This window comes from Narcine bancroftii, chromosome 1, assembly GCF_036971445.1.
Source record: "Narcine bancroftii isolate sNarBan1 chromosome 1, sNarBan1.hap1, whole genome shotgun sequence".
Taxonomy (NCBI): Eukaryota; Metazoa; Chordata; class Chondrichthyes; order Torpediniformes; family Narcinidae; genus Narcine; species Narcine bancroftii.
The window spans coordinates 469115530-469138955 of record NC_091469.1 but is presented as its reverse complement, the minus strand read 5'-3'; the positions used below and the strand labels follow the sequence as shown (position 1 = coordinate 469138955).

General features: G+C 41.5%; 1 protein-coding gene across 5 annotated transcripts in view; it reads right to left on the bottom strand.

The window, feature by feature from the left end:
- Positions 1–23426, bottom strand: part of ncapg2 (non-SMC condensin II complex, subunit G2) — a 113266-nt gene that overhangs the window by 56949 nt on the left and 32891 nt on the right. For all 5 annotated transcript variants that reach the window (XM_069914732.1, XM_069914727.1, XM_069914728.1 and 2 more), the window contains 4 exons: positions 18171–18350; positions 14224–14376; positions 5728–5950; positions 3514–3626 (listed from right to left, as the gene is read on the bottom strand). In XM_069914732.1, the coding sequence (XP_069770833.1) occupies positions 3514–3626; positions 5728–5950; positions 14224–14376; positions 18171–18350 (669 nt within the window). The remainder of the gene's footprint in view (positions 1–3513; positions 3627–5727; positions 5951–14223; positions 14377–18170; positions 18351–23426) is intronic.

Sequence of the window (23426 nt, the reverse complement as noted above, 5' to 3'; positions counted from 1 at the left end):
GAATGTGGATGAGGGTAGCGTGATGGATGTTGTCTATATGGACTTCAGTAAGGCCTTCGATAAGGTGCCACATGGAAGGTTAGTTAGGAAGGTGCAGTCTTTAGGTATAAATTTTAAGATAGTCAAATGGATTGAACATTGGCTGAAAGGGAGAGGCCAGAGAGTGGTAATGGAAAATTGTCTGTCAGGTTGGAGGCCGGTGTGCCTCAGGGATCTGTATTGGGCCCATTGTTGTTCGTTATATACATTAATGATCTAGATGATGGGGTGGTGAATTGCATTAGTAAATATGCAGACGATACTAAGATAGGTGGAATAGTGGATATTGAAGAAGGTTTTCAAGGATTGCAGAGGGATTTGGGCTGCTTAGAAAAATGGGTTGAAAAATGGCAGATGGAATTTAATGCTGATAAGTGTGAGGTGCTTCATTTTGGTAAGAAGAATCAGAACAGGACATACGTAGTAAATGGGAGAGCATTGATGAATACAGGAGCAGAAGGATTTAGGAGTAACGGTACATCGTTCCCTGAAGGTAGAAACTCATGTGAATAGGGTGGTGAAGAAGGCTTTTAGTATGCTGGCCTTTATCAATCATTGCATGGAATATAGGAGTTGGGAAGTGATGTTGAGATTGTATAAGGCGTTGGTGCGGCCTAATTTAGAGTTCTGTGTGCAGTTCTGGTCGCCTAATTATAGGAAGGATATAAACAGAGTGGAGAGAGTGCAGAGAAGATTTACCAGAATGTTACCTGGGTTTAAGCATCTAGAGTACAGGGAGAGATTGGGCAGATTAGGTCTTTATTCTTTGGAGCATAGAAGGTTGAGAGGGGATTTGATAGAGGTATTTAAGATTATGAAAGGGATAGACAGAGTGGATGTGGATAGACTATTTCCGTTAAGAGTAGGAGAGATTGAAACAAGAGGACATGAGTTAAGAGTTAAGGAGCAGAGGTTTAGAGGTAACATGAGGGGGAACTTCTTTACTCAGAGAGTGGTAGCGGTGTGGAATGAGCTTCCGGGAGAAATAGTGGTAGCAGAGTCAATTTTATTATTTAAGAAAAAGTTGGACAGGTATATGGATGAGAAGAAGGTGGAGGGTTATGGTCATTGTGCAGGTAGGTGGGACTAGAGAGGAGTGTTTGGTTCGGTGCGGACTAGAAGGGCCTAATGGCCTGTTTCCGTGCTGTAATTGTTATGTTATGTAAAAACATTGAGTACCAAAGTTGCAGAAAGGGGAAACTCGTATCTGAAATATTAGGAGAATGGTGACAGTCGGCATACAATTAACATTCTATTGAAAATATAAATTTATTCAGCAGCAGAATTTTATGGGAAAATATATTTTGTTTAATCATGGCAATTCAAAGCGGTGCTGGCCCGATCCGTGTCTGGACAGCAAGACAGCAATACAACTTCCTGCATCAACTGTATCTCACCACAAAAATTACAGAAATCGAAATCAGAAATGTATTTTAGGTGTGGTGTAGACATTGGAACCTTATCTATTTTAACTGGTTGTGTACAAAGGTGATATCCTTCTGGGAGGACCTGGGGGACATTCTGAAAAAAAAATTACAAAGGTGGATTTTCCACAGGATATTGAATTGTACCTTCTGGGAAACATTATGGACATGTGTTTTAATCTGTCCACATACCAAAATCAGTCTGTGAAGGTTGCCTTGCAGCAGTCATGTGGAAGTCTGAATTCCAACTAAATATTACATGATGGAATATGGAAATGCAGAGTTGCATTCCCCTGGAGAAAACGACGAGAAATTTGAGGAAATATGACACATTCGATAGTGTGCCAACTTTACCTGAAATATATTGGTTAAGCAGATATGACTATCCCCCTTCAAAATAAGGGTACTGAAAAAATCCACCCCAGCAGTGGGATCAATGAAGTGGGACATGGCACAGACAATGTGATCTTTTAGTTGGATTTTTTTTAATTCCTTTACTTTTGTTACTTTGGTTGATTTGTCCCTAGGTTTCTGTAAGGATATTTGTTTTTTTTTTAATCTGTATAATTTATATGACTTTATTCTCAGTTGTATCAGGGTAAGGTGGGGAGGGGATAAAAACAGATTTTATGTCATATTGGTGTTGAAAGAGATTAGGCCAGCTTCGAACATGGATAAAATTTTTAAATTACCTGTTTATGGAGCATCCCTAAAAGGCTGCTCCAGCGCTGCTTTAATGCAGAGCGGCACCTCAGTGCATCATCCAGAGATGCTGTAGGCAGACCAATTGTTGCCACTCTGTTCCCCATCATAAATACGCAACAGAGCAATGGCTGTCTTCCCTACCCGTAACCCCCACGCAGATGGAACTGCTCTGCATTTCCCAGAACTGTTCAAGCTGTGAGGGGTATTATGGATAGGGAAGACCACCATTGCTCTGTCAGATATTGTGATGCTGGTGCTGAGGAGCACCCCCAAAGGTCGAAGCAGCCTGGTGGGGTGCCGGAGCATCCAGCGGAGCTGTCACAGTCTGCCCCCTGACAGCTCTGCTGGTCCAGCCACCCCTGCCCTGACGGGGTCATGGAGGCACAGTAGTGAGTGGGAGAGAGAGAAGTGAGATAGGTTGCAGGCTAACAGTATCATCGCAACATCGTTAGCCTGAGCCTGCCCCTAGCCAGATGCTGGTAGCAGTAGTACATTCTTGATGCATGGTGAAGAGCTGTGCTCCACCGCCGACACCACCTCAGAAAGGGATTGGAGTTGGCAACTTGGAGCCAGTTGGGAAGCATTCATGAAGGCAAGTTTTCCGACGTGAGGGTAGAGAATCTCCACCTTTACATTCGTAATTTTTTGCTTTATGAAAGGGCCCATTCTATTGTTTGAATTTTTAAGTCTTTGAAAAATCAAAAAGGTCATGGCAATTCAAGGGTTTTAGGCTTAAATATAGAATACTGCAAGAATACTGCCATCTCTGTAAGACAGATCTCAATCAGCAATCATAAAACAGCCAGGATCACAAGGAGTGAATTCTATGGCAACTTCAGAAGGGTTAGCGAGGACAAAAATCTAACCGAATAGTTGTATTTCAAACATGTATACCAACGAAGGATCAATAGGACACATATCTGGCGTGATTTTTTTAAAATGAGAAATATAGAATTCAAATTAGTTCAAGAACTACTTGTGACATGATAAAATGGTAGTGGAGATTTTCACTTTTTCCTTCAAGTAACACAAAAGCTAATTGACTAATTTTTTTTGTTTGTTTTCACTTATTTGTTAATTATGATTCAATGATCCTAATTATTGACTTCTGTGTTTTTCTGTAAAAAAAAAATCACTTCAAGTCAGGAGCATCACAAAAATATTTCACTATTCCCAAAGGTTTGGCATTCAAGGGAAATCCTTGTATCATTACTTTTTAAATAGCTGTTTATCCACCAGATTTCAAAATCACTTCAGCAGGCAATACAATAACCCAGAAAAGAAAATTAATTTCCACAGAAATTAAAACTGAATATTTGTGAGAGAAGGGATATATGACACTTGCACTGATATTTTCCTTCTGTTGTTCATGATCATCATCATTAGTTTCATTTTCATTATGTGCTGCCCTCTGAATACATGCATTCAAGCATCGGCGGATCACAAGCATCAACTTGGCTATGAAAGAAAAAGAAAAATAAGCTTTAAAATCTTCAGCAGAACGTCTACTTTCTAGGAATAAATATTCCCTGCATCTTATCATAATATATAATTTGCTCACTATCATATTTATTCATAACCAGGTAATCCAAGCTGTCATTTCATTATGTTGGAGAGCAGAATTAAGATATTACATGACACTAAATTTCTAACTCGTCTCAGCTGAAAATTAAAACTTACTTAACTACTTCAAAGATTTTTTTCCCCCTTTGCTCTGGCCAATAACCTTAAAGTAAAAAAAAACATTACCTGTTGTTTTATGTCATATTGAATGAACACCTATCCATACGCAAAGGGGACACTGAATTTGATCCTAAATCTCTCAAGACCATAGGACAAAACCTGAAATCTAGAGGAAAATTTTGAAGGTTGAAGGGAAAGTAACAATAAGGAGACTTTCAGAGCTGAGGTCCTGGCTTCTGAAACAACAGCTGTTAATGATAGCAAAGAAAATTGTGATACACAAGAGGGCAAAATTGAAGGGTCACTGGGAGACTGGAGATTACAGGGATAGACAAGTACAGTACAACTCTGATTATCCAAAATGGTCAGATAAATGAGATTTTCACATAACTTGTCATTTTTCAAAAAAAGCCCAGTGGCAACAGCAAATCAGTTGCAACACTGTTTAACCAACAACAAACAAGGGAAGGTTTTTTAAGCATGCAATATTATTTAATTCTCACCAAAAAAACCTGAAGAAAATAAGATAAATCCATCACCAAAAACTCAAAATTCGACTGAGGTTTTTCAAAAATTCCAAAAAATTTTTTAAAACTTTGACATCAGTTCAACTCAAAAAAAATTTTAGATAACTGAGGATTTTTGGTCGTTTCTGAATTCCTCATTTCTCTGAATGTTTTCGGAGGTGAAATTATGTCATTTCAAACTAAACAATTTTCAAATAAATGAGAATTGTTTTTTCTGAAATCCTCAATTATGCGAAAAAAATTTCAGAGCCAAACGGACGTCACTTCCAGATCCAAAAATTTTTCGATAACTGAGGGTTTCAGATAATCCAAGTTGTACTGTACTTTAAAAGCAAAAGTTAAGAAATTTTAAATTGAGAAAAAGGCAACTAAACTAGGGCAACAAGCACAACTCTGATGGGTGAATGTGAATGTGTGCAAATTAGGACACAGTTTATATTGAGAAAGATGGTGAAATTCCAGTGGTTGATCGGGAAAACTTGGAATCATTGAGTTGAGGTCTCAAAAAAAAGACAGATGAGCATTTCAGCAATAGTTGTGAAAAGTACAAAACTGAATGACAAGTTCATTGAATCATTAAAGAATCCTGGAAGGAATTACAGAAATTATAGTTCTCAAGTTTTCCCCATTACATAAGGAGGCCATTCATCTTCTCAAGTCCCTGACAACTCTCAGACCATTCCCATCAATTCATTCATTTATTTCCATGTAACTTATTTTCTCCCTCATCCTATCTCAGCCACAGGAAAAGGCACTTTGATTTTTAGCATCTTTCAGCAAACTTATACAAATGCGTAATAGAAAGTGTGCTGACCAGCTACATCATGACTGGTATGGGAGCATCCCATACCTCTGAGCAGAAAGTCCAGCATAAGGTAGTGGGACACAGCCCAATACATCACAGGCAAAACTTTCCCCATCATCGAGAAAATCTACATGGAACACTGCTGTCGGAGAACAGCAACCATCATCAAGGATCAACACCACTAAGCATATGCTCAGTTCTCTCTGCTGCTATCAGGAAAGATGAAAGGTGCCAGAAGACTCACACCACGAGATTCAGGAACAGCTGGTACCCCCACCCCCCATCAGACCCAACAACAAACTCAGACTCATTGAAGGGTTCTTACTTTGCACATTATTTATTACTGAATATTTATTTTTTCTGTATTATACAGTTTGGCTACATTTCTCTCTTTTATTTAAGTATCTTTTCTTGAGTACAGTTTATTGCACTACCAATAAGTTAAAATTCTGCCAGGCCCGCAGGAAAAAATTATTTTTGGGTCATGTGATGTCAAGTATGTTCTCTGACAATAAATCTGAACTTTGATTAAAAAAAATCTTACCAATATTTGTTGGTGCAGTGTGTACGTGCGAATATTGATAAAACCTCCTTGCTGCCATGGGATTCATTTGCACGAGAGTGACACATCTTTCACACCATACATCTTCAGGTTGATTTACAGGAAAGAAGGAGTTAAATAACAGATTGACAATTCGCTTTGCAACTGGTCGCGAATCAACCTCTAATCGAGCCAGAAGATGTTCCATTGGACAGATCTTCCAAAACTTAATTTAAAAAGGAAACAAATAATCCACTTGGTGTCAAGTCAAATGAATATATAATTACAACCAAAACAAACAAATTTTCTCCATTGTTTACATGAGAGGAAATTAAACCAATTAAACATACAAACATCAAAATATCGAGCATTCAAACAACTCAGGATCTGTAATTGTTCACGTGCAAATAAAGATGGAAACAGAACAGGCAAAAACACACTGAAATGCTCAAGGAACTCAGCAGGTTTTTCAACATTCATAAAAGTCAAAGATATTTTGCTGAAGTTTCAGGCCTGAGCCCTTCTTCAAGGAACAAGAATGACCCAAAAACAGGAAATCTCAAAATTCAGACAATGCTGGCTGCGGAAGGAAATTCATACCAATGGAAGATGTTAATTGGATAGGATAAAGGATGAGTTAAGAATTTATCATGTTTGTGCAAAAGGAGAGAAAGCTGGGAGAAGTGTCAGGAGAAAAAGTGAAGGGGGGTGGGGGGTGGATTAGTTTAAAGGAAGCCAGAGAAATCAAAGGTGAAGTCTTGTTCCAATTTGAGGATGGTCTCAATCTGGCAGTGCATGAAGCCATGGACAGACATGTCAGCAAGGGAATGGGATGGGGAATTGAAATGGGTGGCCACACAGCTTATGACTGGGCACCCTCCAAATGGGTCGCATTAATATCAACTTCTCTGGCTTTTGTCAAAGCCCCCCCCTCCCCACTTCTTCCTCCATCACCTTCCCCCAGGTCTGTCTTTCTCTTCCCTGTCTCCTTTCCGATTCTCATAAAGCGCTCAGGCCCAAAATATCTGCAAGATATCTTTTATGCTTTTTACTCAGCCACTTCGTTCTGGGATATTTGCAGCTTTTTTAATGCTACACCTGTTGTGTAAAAAGCACCAACACAGATTGGAGGGGGGGTGGAGGGGGGGGGGGATATCATTCCAGTCTTTGGTTTTGTTCCAATCTAGCATTGCAGCACCATGATTGGAATGGATGTGTTTGTCTACTATTTTTTTTAATGTATTTACCAGTAAGCATTTAAACCTTGAACAAAACATGCAAATAGTTCACTACAATCCAAATCTTTTTAATAATACCGTTGTCCTGCTCTCTCCCAGCGGCCCACTGCCTGCACTCTCCTGCTTTGAGCCGCTCATAGAGAAGGGTGAGGGCAATCACAAGTGTGGCTGGGTACAGCACCAACCCCCAGCAAGGTATCACAAGATCACAAGTTAAAGGAGCAGAAAGTCTCTCCCATGTCTACACTAAGCTGAATTATGCTCACACCTAGTTCCAATTTCCAGCCTTTTCCCCATATCCCTTGATACCCTTACCAATGAGATACTTGTCAATTTCCTGTTTAAATACTCCCAGTGATCTGTTTCCACTGTCTTGTGCGGCAGTGACTAAAGAAGTTCTCCCTGCTCTCTGCTTTAATTCGTTAATTTCTAATTTTAAGACTATGACCCCTTGTCCTCGATTCACCTGACAAGGGAAACATCTTATCCGCATTCACTCTGTCAAAACCTTTTAATATTTGAAATATCTATGAGATTTCCCCCCCCCCACCTCATTCTCCTATACTCCAGCAAATACAACCCAAGAGCTGTCAAACACTCCCCATAAGCCAGCCCCTGCATTCCAGGATCATCCTAGTAAATCTCCTTTGCACTCTCTCCAACATCACATCTTTTCTAAGATTGGGGGCCCAAAACTGTACACAGTACTCTAAATGGGGTCTTATCAGTGCCCCACAGAATCTTATTAACACATCTCTATTTTTATAGATTATACCTCTTGAAATGAATGCTAGCATAGAAGTCACTTTCTTCACTACCAATCCCACCTGGGCATTAACTTTAGATTTCTCTGCACAAGGACTCCCAGGTCTCTTTGAACCTCCGAGGATTGAATTTTCTCCCCATCTAAATAGTACACTGCCTGTTTATTCCCAATGCCAAAATGTGGAACCGAACACTTCTCAACATTGTACTTTATCTGACATATTTTTGCCCAGTCTCCCAGTCTGTCTATATCCTTCTGCAATTATACTGTTTCATCCATAGTTCCTGCTCCACCACCTCTGTGAAATCCGCAGATATGACCACAAAACCATTCATTCTACAATCCAAATCGTTAATATAAATTGTAAACAGCAGCAGCCTCAAGACTGACCCCTGCAGAACACCGCTTGTTACAGGCAGTCATCCTGAATGGGATCCCTCAATTTCAACCCTTTGCTTTCTGCCTATCAGCCAACTTTCTATCCAGTGTAAAAGCATCCCTGTAATTCCATGAACCTTCATCATATTTATCAACCTAACATGCAGCACCTTATCGAAAGCCTTTTGAAAATCCAAATTATATAACGTCCACCGCCTCCCCTTTGTCTATCTTGAGATTTCTTCAACTCTAATAGATTAATCAGGCATGATCTACCCTCTAAAAAAATCATGCTGACTAGAATCTATCCTGTCATGCACCAGGTATTTCATAACTTCATCCTTGAGGAATGGCTCTAATATCTTCCCAACCACCGACGACTGACTTAAAGGTCCATAATTTCCTTTTTTCTGTTTCCCACCTTTCTTTTACAATGGAACCACATTTGCAACCTTCCAATCCCCTGGAAACACACCAGAGACTATTGATTTCTGGAAGATTGTCACCAATGGATCTACAATCTCCAAAGCCACCTCTTTCAAAACCTGTGGAGATTATCCATCTTTAATCCATTCAATTTACCTAGCACAATTTTTCTAGTAATCTTAACTGTATCCAACTCTATTCCCTGAAGCCACTGTCTGTCAAGGAATTGCATAATGAATAGTGACGTAAAATATTGATTTAATTCTTCTGCCATATCTTTGTAATCCATTATAATTTCCCCAGCATTGTTTTCTATTGGTCCTATGTCAATATGTGTCTTTTATTCTTTATATATTTTTTTAAAAACTCTTTCTATCTTTTTCTATATTGTTTGCCAATCTCCTTTCATAACTCATCTTTTCTTTCCTTATAACTTTCTTTATTTCTTTCTGTAAGTTTCTAAAGGAATCCCAGTCCTCTGATTTCTCACTAGTTTTAGCTTCCTTGTATAACCTCCCCTTTGCTTTTATCTTAGCCTTCACTTCTTTTGTTAGCCACATTGGTACCATCTTTCCTTTGACTAATTTCCTTTTCCTTGGAAAATATCTATCCTGCATGCCTTTTATTATTTGCAAAAATATCTTCCAATCCTGCTCTGTTCCACCGACTAGTTTGCTTTTCCAGTCGACCTGAGCCAGTTCTTTCCTCAAACCATAATTTCCTATATTCCATTAAAAAATAGGTACATCTTTATCAAATTTGAAATTGAATTCAACCATGTTATGGTCACTGCTTCCGAGAGGTTCTAAGACCTTTAATTCCCTAACGACCTCAGGTTCATTGCACGTGACCCAATCAAGAACTGTAGATCCCCTGGTGGGCTTCTCAACAAGCTGTTCAAAAAATCCATCTCTTTAGATCTCTACAAATTCACTCTCCTACAATCCAGTAAATTTCTATCCTTCCCAATCCCCTGCCATGTTAAAATCTCCCACAATTACTTTGATATTATCTTTGGAACATTCCCTTTGTATTTCTGTCTGTATCTCAGTCCACTTCCCAGCTGGTACTTGGGGGCCTGTATATAACTGCCAATATAATCTTTTTGCCCTTGGCATTTCTTAATTCAACCCATATTGATTCTACTGCTTTAGACCCTATGTCCCTTCTTTCTAATGATTTCATGACATTACTTATCATTAGAGCCACCCCTCCACCTTGGATATTGAGCTCCTAATCGCATGTTTCAGTAATGGCCACAATGTCATAATACCTTTTTAGATGAATCAGGTTTCTGATGCTTTGTTTCTGATGCTATGTGCATTTAAGTACAGTGTCCATAAGCCCGTTATTGATGTCGTTTGTCCTGTATTCCTGTTGAACATCTTTTTCCTGTCTGCTCACCTGCCTTTTATGTTGTTATTGACCACCTCTTTACTATTAATTTCTACATCTGTCTCACTGCCATCCTATTCTCTTTGCTCTCATTACAATTTCCCTCCCCCTGCAAAGCTAGTTTAAACCCTCCCCAATGACTCAAGAAAACCGTCCTGCCAGGATATTGGTCCATTTCCAGTTTAAGTGCAGCCCATCCTTTTAATAGAGGTCTGACCTTCCCCAGAAGTGATCCCAATGATCTAGGAATCTAATACCCTGCCCCCTAAACCAACCTTTTAGCCACCCATTCACCTGCCATAACTTCCTATTTGTACGCTGACTAGCACGTGGCACAGGCAGCAATCTGGAGATTACCACCCTTGAGGTCCTGTCTTTTAACATTCTACCTAACTCCCTATATTCCCTCAAGGACCTCGTCTTTACCTCCATCTGTCATTGGGGACCTCAACATCTGGCTGCTCTCCCTCCCCTTTCAGAATGCTGCTGAGACAATTTGAGACATCCCTGACCCTGGCACTTGGGAGGCAATATACCATCCGGAAGTCTCTATGCATCCCAGCAAACTTCCTGTCTGCCCTCTTAACCAACGAATCCCCTATTACTAATGCTCTCCTCTTCTCAGCCCTTCCCTTCTGAGCCGACGAGTCTATCTCTATGCCTCGACTCGTCCCTAGTAGATTGTCCACACCAACAGTATCCAAAACAGCATACATATTGGCGGTAGGAACATCCACAGGGGTACTCTGCATTACTGGTCCCTTCCTTTTACCTCCTCTGACAGTCACCCACCTATCTGCATCCTGCCTATTTGGGGTGACTACCACTCTGTAATTCCTCTGTATGACTGCCTCGGCCTCCTGAATAACCCTCAGTTCATTCATTTCCAGTTGCTGAACTCAGTCAGTAAGGAACCAGAGTTGAATGTACTTCCTGCAGATGTGGTTATCTGGGAAAAGTATACCGTCCCAGATTTCCCACATCCCACAGCTGGAACAATCCACAGCCCAAGCTGACTCCATTAGCTTGTAGAATAATACCTTTGACTGGACTTCTCCCCTTACCTTGGTTGAAGCAGTTGTTTTCCTCAGCCTCTGCGAGCCAGCCTCACAAGCCCCACTCCTTCACCAGGCCATGCACTCACTGGGCCGCTCCTTGACCCAATCATCCTTTTATTGGCCCTCTACCAATTAACCCTTCATCTTCTTTGGCTTGGCTTCAGGGACGAAGATTTATGGAGGGGTATGTCCACGTCTGCTGCAGGCTCATTGGTGACTGACAAGTCCGATGCGGGACAGGCAGGCACGGTTGCAAGGGAAAATTGGTTGGTTGGGGTTGGGTGTTGGGTTTTTCCACCTTTGTCTTTTGTCAGTGAGGTGGGCTCTGCGGTCTTCTTCAAAGGAGGTTGCTGCCCGCCGAACTGTGAGGCGCCAAGATGCACGGTTGGAGGCGATATCAGCCAACTGGCGGTGGTCAATGTGGCAGGCACCAAGAGATTTCTTTAAACAGTCCTTGTACCTCTTCTTTGGTGCACCTCTGTCTCGTTGGCCAGTGGAGAGCTCGCCATATAACACGATCTTGGGAAGGCAATGGTCCTCCATTCTGGAGACGTGACCCACCCAGCGCAGTTAGGTCGTCAGCAGCGTGGATTCGATGCTTGCGGACTCTACCAGCTCGAGTACTTCGATGTTGGTGATGAAGTCACTCCAATGAATGTTGAGGATGGAGCGGAGACAGTGCTGATGGAAGCGTTCTAGGAGCTGTAGGTGATGCCGGTAGAGGACCCATGATTCAGAGCCAAACAGGAGCGTGGGTATGACAATGGCTCTGTACATGCTGTACACACCAATTAACCCTTATTGACAAATTAACTCCCTTTTACTGGCTCTTTACCAATTAACTGGTATTTAAGCACTTACCTTGCCATCAGTCATTCCACGCACCTCCTCCACTTGACGATTCCGACTGCTCTGACTCCTCGCCCAAACCAACTAGGCCTGAGCTCTGGTAACATTCCCAGGACATCATTGATTTGACACTAGGTCTGCCAGATTGAGCTGTAATTATCTTTTTTTTTTTCTTTGGCTTGGCTTCGCGGACGAAGATTTATGGAGGGGGTAAAAAAGTCCACGTCAGCTGCAGGCTCGTTTGTGGCTGACCAGTCCGATGCGGGACAGGCAGACACGATTGCAGCGGTTGCAAGGGAAAATTGGTTGGTTGGGGTTGGGTGTTGGGTTTTTCCTCCTTTGCCTTTTGTCAGTGAGGTGGGCTCTGCGGTCTTCTTCAAAGGGAGCTGCTGCCCGCCAAACTGTGAGGTGCCAAGATGCACGGTTTGAGGCGTTATCAGCCCACTGGCGGTGGTCAATGTGGCAGGCACCAAGAGATTTCTTTAGGCAGTCCTTGTACCTTTTCTTTGGTGCACCTCTGTCACGGTGGCCAGTGGAGAGCTCGCCATATTATACAGCAAAGGTAAAAGGCAGAGTCAATCTGGCTGACAGCAAGTAGTTCACTACAGAATGCCTGACTGGCAGGCCCCATCTCAGATGTCTATGAATGGTCCCATAAATGCAGAAGTCTGAAATGAGCAGTAGATTAAATTGCTGGAGCTAGAGATGAAATGAGCTGGGAGTGAGTGATGCATCTTCCACTAGACTTATGATTTTGTTAGGTAGGTGAAGCACTGATGTGTTGCTAGGAGAATGAGCAATGATTTAATTCCTCAGTACATAATTCATGGTTTTGACAGGACAGATGAGGGATTGCTGTTGGTCTTTCAAAATAGGGCTTGATCGTTCATGAATATGATGAAAAAGTATGAATCAAAGGGTACTGAACCTGGAACTCTTCAGAAGGAGGGAGTGAATGCTCAGTTACTGACTGATCTTCAGATATTAAGGGAAAGATTTGTATTAGGTAGTGGCATTGTGATAAAAGACCAGCCCCACACTGATCCCACCACTCCACTCACAGGTGTCTCTCAGCATCTTGTGCTGTGAGCAAGCTGGTCTGTGGACTTGTCTTCAGTTTACTGTGGAGAGCACTCTGACTGGTTTTATCACTGTCTGGGATGGAGGCTCCAATTCACAGGATACGGAAAAAAACTAGAGGGTTGTGAATTCAGCAAGCGCCATCACAGGCATCGGTCTCCATTCCATCGAGGACATCTACAAGAGGTGGTGACTTAAGAAAGCAGCCTCTATCCTCAACGGCCCTCACCACCCAGGCCATGCTCTTTCACACTGCTACCATTGAGAGGAGGAATAGGAGCCTGAAGATGAACACCAATGGGACAAGGACAGCTTCTTCCTCTTCTGAATGAACAATGAACCACAAACACTTTCACTTTTTCTTATTTTTTCCTCAAAAATATTTTTCATATGTAATTTTAGAGCATTATTTTCACTGTCTCCTTTTTCCACTTTCTCCTATCAGAGAGCTGCCCTCAACCTACCACTTTTCAGCTACCCTTCCACCTGAATAAACCTATTGCCTTTTGGCCTGTGCTCTACCCCCTTCCCCACCTTTATATTCAAGCATCCATCTATGTTTGATTATCCTTTTAAGACTTGCTCATTCAAACATTGGTCCACATGACTTAAATATTGTTACCATACCTTCCTCCACCACCTGCTCTGGGAACTCATTCCAGATACTAACTACAATTTTGATGTGAAACATTTACTCCTCAGGTTTCCTTTTAAACCTTCATCTTAAACCTTTTAGATTTGGCTTCACTACCTCAAATAGTTCTTCAATAGCTGTAGAATGCTATCGAAGTCCCTTTCTTTCTTTATAAGCTCCTAAGAAAACCAACTTTTTTTTTTACTGAAAACATTCTCGAACTTTCAAAATACAAACAACTTAATCATATCTACTTGCATTTAACCAGAAAGGTCAATTAAAATGTAGTTAGTGGCCTCTATTTTATTAGATTCCACATCTGTATTCTCCAATGTATTGGCAAAGAATTGAACTGGAGGTAGTTTTGCCCTAATGGAGGCGTTGATATCATGTAAAGCTTTGATCACCAGAAAGAAAAATTATTACATTGTCATTTTGCATTACAATAGACAAGGTCAGAATATTAAATCCCTAAACTAAGTTTCAATTTACAAATCTCATACATAACAAACTGGTCTTTTAAATTTAATCATAAGCAAAGGCTTTAATGAAATTCAATTTGGTAGAATGCTGTATCATTCTGAAGTTGAGATTAATCACATTTTGGTTACAAGAAAATCTTGACATCTAAAAAGACCAATAGGTGAAATTCACGATTTTCTCAATTAATTTTACCTTTGCTGCTCTGGTAGCTTTAACTTTCAGCAGCATATCGACAAAAGCTACTCTGACCTTTTCTGAGGCATCATGAAGACTATTTCTTTGTCCAGGAAGAAGCTGCTCCAACAAAGGATGGCTCATTTTATTGTCCAAAGTAATTAGTAAACACTGGGGAAAAAGAATGGAAAATGTTTAACTTTTTTGGTCAGGTAACAAAGAAAGAAACTACTGTGTTTGATGGCATACAAGATCCCCCCAACCCCAAAAAATATCACTTTAAAAGCCACCCCAGGTGTTTTCACACACGAAGGTGACATTTTGGAGGCGCCATTTTGGGAAATGTAGTGGAGCCTTTCATCCGCAAGGTGGCAACTGGAGGAAAGCGCTCAAGCTACACTATTACATACAAATTAAAAGTTGTAACATATGCTAAGGAGCATAGAAATAGAGTAGGAGCTAAAGTTTTTGCAGCACAGCCTACAGGAAAAATGGTACATGAAAGGAGAAAGCAAGAAAAATGGTTAGAGGCTGCTAAAAAGGGTAAACGCAATCTTCATTGACATTGGCCACAACTTGGTGTGAGTGCTAAATGAAAGAGAAGCAGGGAAATGCATTTCTACCAAGGTCAAGGGATAAGAAGAACAAAAGCATAAGAATTTTACTGGAACAGAAAGTTAGTGCTACCAGTTTATGAAACAGCATGGTTTATCAATGTGTACAAAAACATCGATTGAACAGAAAATGCCAGCAGATTATGAAGAGAAAATATTAAAATTTCATAAGTTTGTAATATATACACTAAAATGAACTTGTTTTGAACTGAGCCAAATAGGGAACATGGATGAAGGTCCAGAAACATTTGATGTACCCTCCAACAAAACTGTAGGTGTGAAGGGGGCTAAAGCCGCTGGCCATGAAGGCCCACTGTACAGTCGTTCTGGCCTGTTGTGCTGATATCATAAAACTGCCACTGTTTTTAATATTTAAAAGAAAGATTCACCCCAAGAAAAAAAACCACGCAGTGTGTTTGTTCGTGTTCATCCAGAAGGCTGGAAGGACGAACCTGAAATCAAATTATGGTTGTAGAAAATATAGTGAAGGTGTCCCAATGGACTCTTACAAAAAACCTGCACTTCTGGTCTGGAACACTTCAGAGTACACAGAACTGAAGACATTTTTAAAAAGCGCAAACTGAAAGCCCAGATGGCTGTTAATCCTGGTGGTCTGACAAGCCAACTGCAGCCTTTAGATGTGTGTATAAATAAGCCATTTAAAAAATAGCATGACGGAATAATGGAACAAGAAAAATAAAAGAGCTGAATATTATTTAAAGAGTGAAAAACTACAGCATGCTGTTGTGCAGAGAGACTTGGGAGTGTTTGTGCGTGAATCGCAAAAAGTTAGGTTGCAGGTGCAGCAGGTTATTAAGAAGGTAAATGGAATGTTGGCCTTCATCGCTAGAGGAATTGAGTTCAGGAGTAGGGAGGTAATGTTGCAACTGTATAAGGTACTGGTGAGACCGCACCTGGAGTACTGTGTCCAGTTCTGGTCTCCATATATGAGGAAGGATATACTGGCTTTGGAGACGGTCCAGAGGAGGTTTACTAGGTTGATCCCTGGGATGAAGAGGTTGACTTATGATGAAAGATTAAATCGTCTAGGATTGTATTCACTCGAGTTCAGAAGAATGAGAGGAGATCTTATAGAAACATAGGATTATGAAGGGTATGGATAGGATAGAAGGTTTTTTGAGCTGGCCGGGGAAACTAAAACAAGAGGACACAGTCTCAAGATTCAGAGGAGTAGATTTAGGACAGAGATGAGGAAAAATAGTTTTTCCCAGAGAGTAGTAAATGTTTGGAATTCTCTAACCAGGGAAGTGGTTGAGGCTGCTTCATTAAACATATTTAAAATTCGGTTAGATAAATTTTTTACATGATAGAGGAATTAGGGGATATGGGGAGAAGGCAGGTAGGTGGAGTTCGGTCATAAATTAGATCAGCCATGATCTTATTGAATGGCGGAGGAGGCTAGATGGGCCATTTTTGGCCTACTCCTGTTCCTACTTCCTATGTTCCTATGTTAACAAGTAGATGGGAGAAAAGAACAATGCACTAACACGAGTAGAAAGAGTGAAACATCTGTCCATTACACAGGTTTGTGAGGGAATGAAAACTTCTTGGGACACTAAGAGCTGCAATTATTGTTAAGGCTTTTAAGTGTGGCTTTTAGTAATGCCCTTGATGGCATTAAGTATCATTAAGTGATCACAGCAGTAGTGATTCTGAGTTTTTGGGCTTTGACAGTGATTATGCTGATGAATGTTGAGGCAGTGAAAATAATTAAAGTTTTTTGTTACACAAAACATTGATGTTTCATTGTTTTTGTCTATGATAATTATTTGTTTTAAATGTTCTCTTATTAAAGATTTTCTATTGTTAATTACTGCAGTATTATTATTAAAATGAGTTTTACCAATGTCCTGGTTGCATGTTTTATCTAAATTTTACTTGTAAATGCACTAATTTTTCTGAAAATTTCACACTAAAAATTTGGGGGGTGGGAAGGGAATTATATGCCAGTGGATCTTGTATGCTGTCAAATACATATCTCAGGTCAATGATCTTTCATCAGTTTGAAATAATTCAGCAGTTACCAACCTGAAAAATTAACTGTTTGCGCACAAGTATTTCAAGCATATTCTGTTTTTGCAGAAGAGATTGATTTACTACTACCCTGTAAAGATGCATCAAATATCAACATTGAGGAAATTCTCAACAAAAAATGCATTCACTGAAGGTTGAATCATGGTCAGTAGACATATAATTAAATGCTCATATAAATTGCTGCCCTGAAGCTTCTTTATAGATCTCTTAAATGATGTGCATAAACAAAGCCAAAATATTTGTTTGGCAAAAGCAATTGGGAAGTAGATGACACCAAAACTAGTCCTGTGTGTTATTAACTAATTTGTGCCTGTGCCTTTTCTTCTTCCCTCTTCTCCTCACACCCCCCCCCCCCCCCCCCTAATGTTTCTTTACTTCTCACGGTCAGTGTTGCAGTTAGCACAATCCTGTTACAGTGCCAACGATCAGGACTGGTGTTCGAATCCCAAGCCGTCTATAAGGAGTTTATACATTCTCCCCTTGTATGTGTGAGTTTTCCCGGGGGCTCCAGATTACTCCCGCTCTTCAAACCATACCAGGGTGTACGTCAATTGGGTGTAATTGCACGGACTTGTGGGCCTAAAGGGCCTGTTATCGTACTGTATATCTTAATTGAATTTAAAATTCCTCCTGATTACCATCTACTGTAGAAGTCCTAAAATCTGGACTGCTCAGGGATTGGGTTGACCTGGATTTTTGGATTTTCCAGATTCTTGGGTGGTACTTTTAAAATTCAAATTTAAGAATAAAGGAATGAACTGGTAAATTTTGATAATTTATTGATTCATTAGAAAATACAGCATGCTTCATTTATCAAAACAAGCAGATTTAAAGAAAAATGGTCAACAATTGACAAAAATTTAAAATCAAAATTTTTGCACTACAAAAAAATGGAATGTGTAATGTTAGTACGTTCTCCCCATGTCTGCGTGGGTTTCTTCCGGGGGGTTCAGTTTCCTCCCACCATTCAAAAATGTAGGTTAATTGGGTGTAATTGGGCAGCACAGGCTCGAGGGCCAAAATGGCTTGTAACCATACTCCATGTCTAAATTAAAAAATTTAAATCTTCTGTCCTTCCCACAGCTTCTTCCCCCCCCACTTTATTTATGTGATTTTACTTTTTACCTTAGTCTTGATAAAGGGTTTTGACTAAACAGATGCCAGACTTTCTAGCTATGGATGAATGCCTCCAGCAAGTCTTTGGTTCCTGCATCTACATTTCTCTTTTCAACAACAGTACTGACACAAGATGAATGAAGAAACCAAAATAAACAAAGAGAGAAAATGCCTTCTTACCTTAAAGACAGAACAACGAACATCAGCAGAGCTCGTGTCAGCTGAAAGGTCATGTAGCACTTTTGTTAGGAGGTCAGTGAGGATGGAAGGTCGTATCATCTCCCAGTACTTTGCAGCAATTCTGCATGCACCAAGCACACCCGTGGAACGAACCAGGGGTTGAGGATCCTCTAAAAGATTCTATACAAGCAATTGAATCAAAAGTTAATAAACACATTGAAATGTTCAGAACAAAATTGTTTCATTCTCGTGACGCACTGCATGAAGATTCCGATGTCACCGCATCAAAACAGCACACTGCACTCAAATAGAAATTTAGGACTCCTCTTTACTGTATCACGTCCAGTCCTCAAACATGTCAAAAAGCCCTACCTATACTGATCCTACCTGTTTGCTTTTAGCCCATAATCCCCCAAATCCATTCTATTCATATTTCTCTCCAAATCTTTCTGAAGAGGTTGCAAAAGTAAGTGCATCAACTACCTCCACTGGTACCTTGTTCCAAACACCAACCACCCTCTGTGTAAACAAAAACTCCTCAGGTTCCATTTAAATCTTTACATGTCTCTCTTCTGCTGCCCCCACCCGCCCACCCCCCCCCCCACACCAACAAGTCTATTGATTTCCATACACTGGGCAAAAGACTAGTCTAAGTTTGTAGAGTCTAAGTTAAACATTATGCACACAATTAAAAGAGCATACTTACTCTTCAGCAGAAAAATAATGACATGGACCTTTTTATTTTCAAAAATAACAACCTCTTCTTCCCAGAAAACACCCCACCCCAAAACCCCCTGCCCTTTTCCATTGGCTCTCCACCATGCAGATGACTGCGACACTCCTAATCTCCTCCTCATGCGACCACCGCACTGTTCACTCTCCCCATTTCAGCCCATGTGATTGTGTGAGCTGGTTGTCGCTGGTGATGCATCTGTGGCGACACGCAAGAGAGGTAACACGCATGCGCACTATCTCTTTCACACACATTGCCCCAGATACTCCCAGCCCACGCAAGTTAGTAACCTCAACAGCCTCCTCCCTTCATCCTCCAAGTCAGGCAAGGAGCGACTGAATAGATGTAATAGTCTGGAGGGTTGACATCCCAGTCTGATTTAGTCTGGTACTGTAAGGCAGGTGTTGGAGGATCCAACTGCCAGGGGTCCAACTGTTTCTTTGTTATTGGCACTGACGAAAAAAGTGGATCAATGATTATACACTAATTTCACAGGGTCAATGGAGACAGAGTCAGCCTTCCCATTCCGCCAGATTACAAAAGTTTTTGGGTAGCATTGTATGAACTCATAAAGGCCATTGTAAACAAGCTGGCGTGGTCAGCGAATTGTGTCATTTCAAAACATGTGCAATATTGGAAATCATCCGCCACATACACTGCAGTTGACGCTTATCGCATAGGTGTTGGCCTGAACAATTGCATGATCTCCTGTATTTGTTCAACATAATTTGATAGTTCATACAGGGCAGTCACTGTACATGGATCAACAAATTCGCCAGGCAGTGGTGCCATGTACCATTTCTATAGCTAAACAAACAAGGTCTGCTTTTATAGTAGTGCTCACGCCAAGGACCATGGGCAAAGATTCTCTCCATAAAGACGCATCGCCACCCACTGCCATTGCTTTCAATTGGCAGCAGAAATGCTCAACAAGGCTGTCGACTCCAGGTGGTAGGCCGTAGTCAGAATGAGGGTTGTGCCCAAAAGATCAGTGAGAGCTCAGAACAGCACCAGCTCAGAGGCCCTTGGTTGTTAAAATGGTGCCTGGAACACCAAAAGACGGAATCCAAAGATAAAAGGCCAGAGCAACCATCTCTGCAGAAATGTTGGTGACAGGAATGGCCTCCTAGCACCTCTTACCTCAGTTGTCACACGTGAGTAGATAAGTGGGAGCAGACCGACCAAGTCTAAATGTATGTGATTGAAACAAGAATCTGGAACAGGAAAATCTCCAAGTCTGGATATCGTGTGTTGTAAGACTTTAGAACACTGATAAGGCAAGCAGGTCCTTGTCTACAATCCAACATCCCGCTTAATGCGAGCCTGATCGATGCTCTCCTGCCTGGATGTGACAGATTATGAAGGACAATGAAAACCTCCCGTCACATTGTCGCAGGTTCAAAAGGCCTAGGTCTACCTGTGGTGGTGGTGGGAGGGGGGGGGGAGGGGGAGGAAAAATCACAAGACAATGTTTCATCTGAGTCATCCAGGCATACATCTTTAAAGTGGAAACCTGTGTTCATTTTGTGGCATGGGATGAGATCAGGAACAGTGTGATGTGTGCAAGCCATAGCAGTGAAATCAATGGTAGTCATCATGTGTAAGGCCTCTATGTTTCACTTGGATAGAGCATTGGTCACTCCTTTAATCTTCCATTGGATATGCTGTATGTCTGAGGAATATTGTAGGATAAAATCCAAGTGCCAAACTTCACGTGGTGAGTAGTGGTGTATGCTTGATCTCGTGGTATGTGGTTGGTTGTCTGTACAATGGTAGAAGGAGTGATCTTCCACCAAAAAACGCAAGCACCTCACTGCTAGGTAGATGGCGAGTAGTTCTCACCCAAAAGTGCCATATTGCGTCTGAGCAGCTGACAGCTTGGGTGAAAAGAATGCCAGAGGCTCCAACCTCCCAATGACTTTCTAACACCATTCCCACAGCACTAACAGAAGCATGCCATGGTGAGAAAGAGCAAAGCGCTGGGCTTCTGATGTACAAGCACCGTAGCTTCCACAAGCAATCTTTTCATTGTTGAAAGCATCTTTGCACAAACAGTGGTTTTTTAGAAGCTGGTTTATCTGATCCTTTGATTTGATCAATAAGGGGTAAAACATGGTCACATTTGGCAAGAAAGAGTTTAGAAATTCATCATCCCTAGAAAATGTTATAACTGGCCAAATATAACGGGATTTGAAAAATCTCGAATTTCACACACCTTTGTTTCTTCTGGCAACATGACGTCCTTTGTAACTGTACGTTGTAAAAAGAAAAGCTCAGTGGCACCAAAAATGCATTTAGTCAAATTGATTCTGTAAATTTGGAATGTTGTATTGATTGGGGCTGGCGGCATTGTTCAGTGCATGGTAATCACCACACGGCCGTCAATCTCTGGAGACTTCTTCAGCATCGTATGCAGTCGCAATGCCCAACAGCTGTCAGATCTACAAATTATTCCCAGTTCCTGCATGTGCTTGAACTCAGCTTTTGCCTCTAGATAGTTTTTAAGATCATAATCTACGAGCACGATCTGAAACAAGAGGATCATTGACCTCTATGAGGTGAGTTACTGCATATGACCCTTTGTCAATATGACTGTTACCAAATGAAAGAATGGGCAGGTGCTAGATTGGAGACTTCTCAGTTGGGTGACAACTCTCGAGGGATGACAAATGCAATTCACTTGCATGAGCTGTGGTCCACTACATGATTCTTCAAGTCCACCAGCAGGGAAAAGTGAGACAGAAAATCCACTCCCACGATGGAATTCCCTACATTCGTGATCATGAGTGCACTGAAACAGCTTACAGAGTCCAAACTCCAGTGTGAGGAACTTCTGGCCATATATCTGAATATGAACATGGTTTGCGGCAGACAGAACACGACATATTTGTGTGTCCGCGCTCTTGAGGAGTTGGAGGGACCAGAAGCACCCGAGAAATGGCCTTTGAGTAAAAGACGATGGTGTCGCATGCACTACTGCAAGGTGTGGAAAGTATGACACACACCAAGGAAGTCAAAGTTGAAGACTGGTTGATTGCACTGGCAGCTTTGCTTGTATTCTCTCCCACTGCTGACAACAGGAGTGACAGCAGCACTGGCCTCAGATTAGTCGGCGTTCTTGCCATTGCTCATTGTTTTACGCCATGCGGGTTGTCACTTGGGACGAAGGTCGTTGGCCCCCGCTGGGTCCGCATGGTCACCACATTCATCGGCCATCTTGTGTAGTGGGTCGCGTTACGGTTAGCGGGCTACTACAATGGCTGAATCGCCCATGAACAGTCTCTACCTCCAGGCTTTGTTGAAGTTGCAAGGTGACTGGCACAACCAGGCTGCATGGCCGAATTTCTGGCGCTTCCAACAAAAACACCATCCTTCGCTTCTGCTGCATCCCTGACCTGCACAATTCTAGCTAGGCAGGAAGTGGCATTTCATCGGGTGATTGAAGCCTGAACTTGCGCACTGAACACTGCTATTTGCTGCTCAAACTGCATACTGAGCAATACCATTCATTGCTCCAGCTTAGTTTTCTTCTGCTGACTGGGGCAGTTGTGAATATCTCTAGCTGCATTGCAGAGGTCATGACCATAATGAGGTTGGCATGTCTCACTAATTCATCTGGGGTGGACATCGAAAAGACTATTACAAGGTGGCCTTGAATTCGAGGAGGCAGACGGAGGAATCTCTGTTCCCATACTTCCCCTTCAATAGGCTCTTCTCCAGCCAGCCTGCGCCATCTTTTCAACATCTGTGACTGCCTCCTGTGACTATTGTCGCCTAGCAGTTCTGCAATATGAGATTCTTGGGACAACTGAATTCAATCCAAAATGACAGCCTTTAGGATGTTATATGGGAAGTTGTTGGCTGGCTTAACTAGAATGTCTTCCACTTCACACGCAATCTGCTCTGGGAGTCGCGCTACAAGGAAACCAAATTTTGTATTCTGACTCATCACATTTAGTGAGAAGAAATGTGCCTTAAGGATCAAGAACTAAGCCAACACATTGTTTGTAAAAAGGAAGGGAACTTGAAGTCTGACTTCCTCGACTGTCCCTGTAATGGATTTATCCTCATGTCTTTCCATTTTTACTTATAAGGTTGCAGTGAACCATTTGTAGAGACTGCAAGTTAAATGCTTTAAACACTTTGCACACAATTAAAAGAACAAATTCACTTTTTTAGCACAAAAAAAATCAACCCCTTCTTCCCAGAAAATACTTCTCACCAAAGCATCTGTCCTTTTCCATTGGCTCTCTACCATGTAAGTGACGACACTCCTAATCTCCACCTCATCCAACCCTGCTCAAGGGCCACCATGATGTTTGTACTCATTCCACCCCATGCTTGCGTGTTAAACCTCTCGCGTTGACCCGGATGCATCAGCGGCTCTACTCCTGGCCCACACAAGTACACGATTGCACCACATTCACCCAATCAATTCTTTTCATGATTTTGTGCACATCGTTAAGATGACCCCTCATCCTCCTGAGCACCAAGGAATAAAGCCCAAGCCTGCTCAAGTTCAC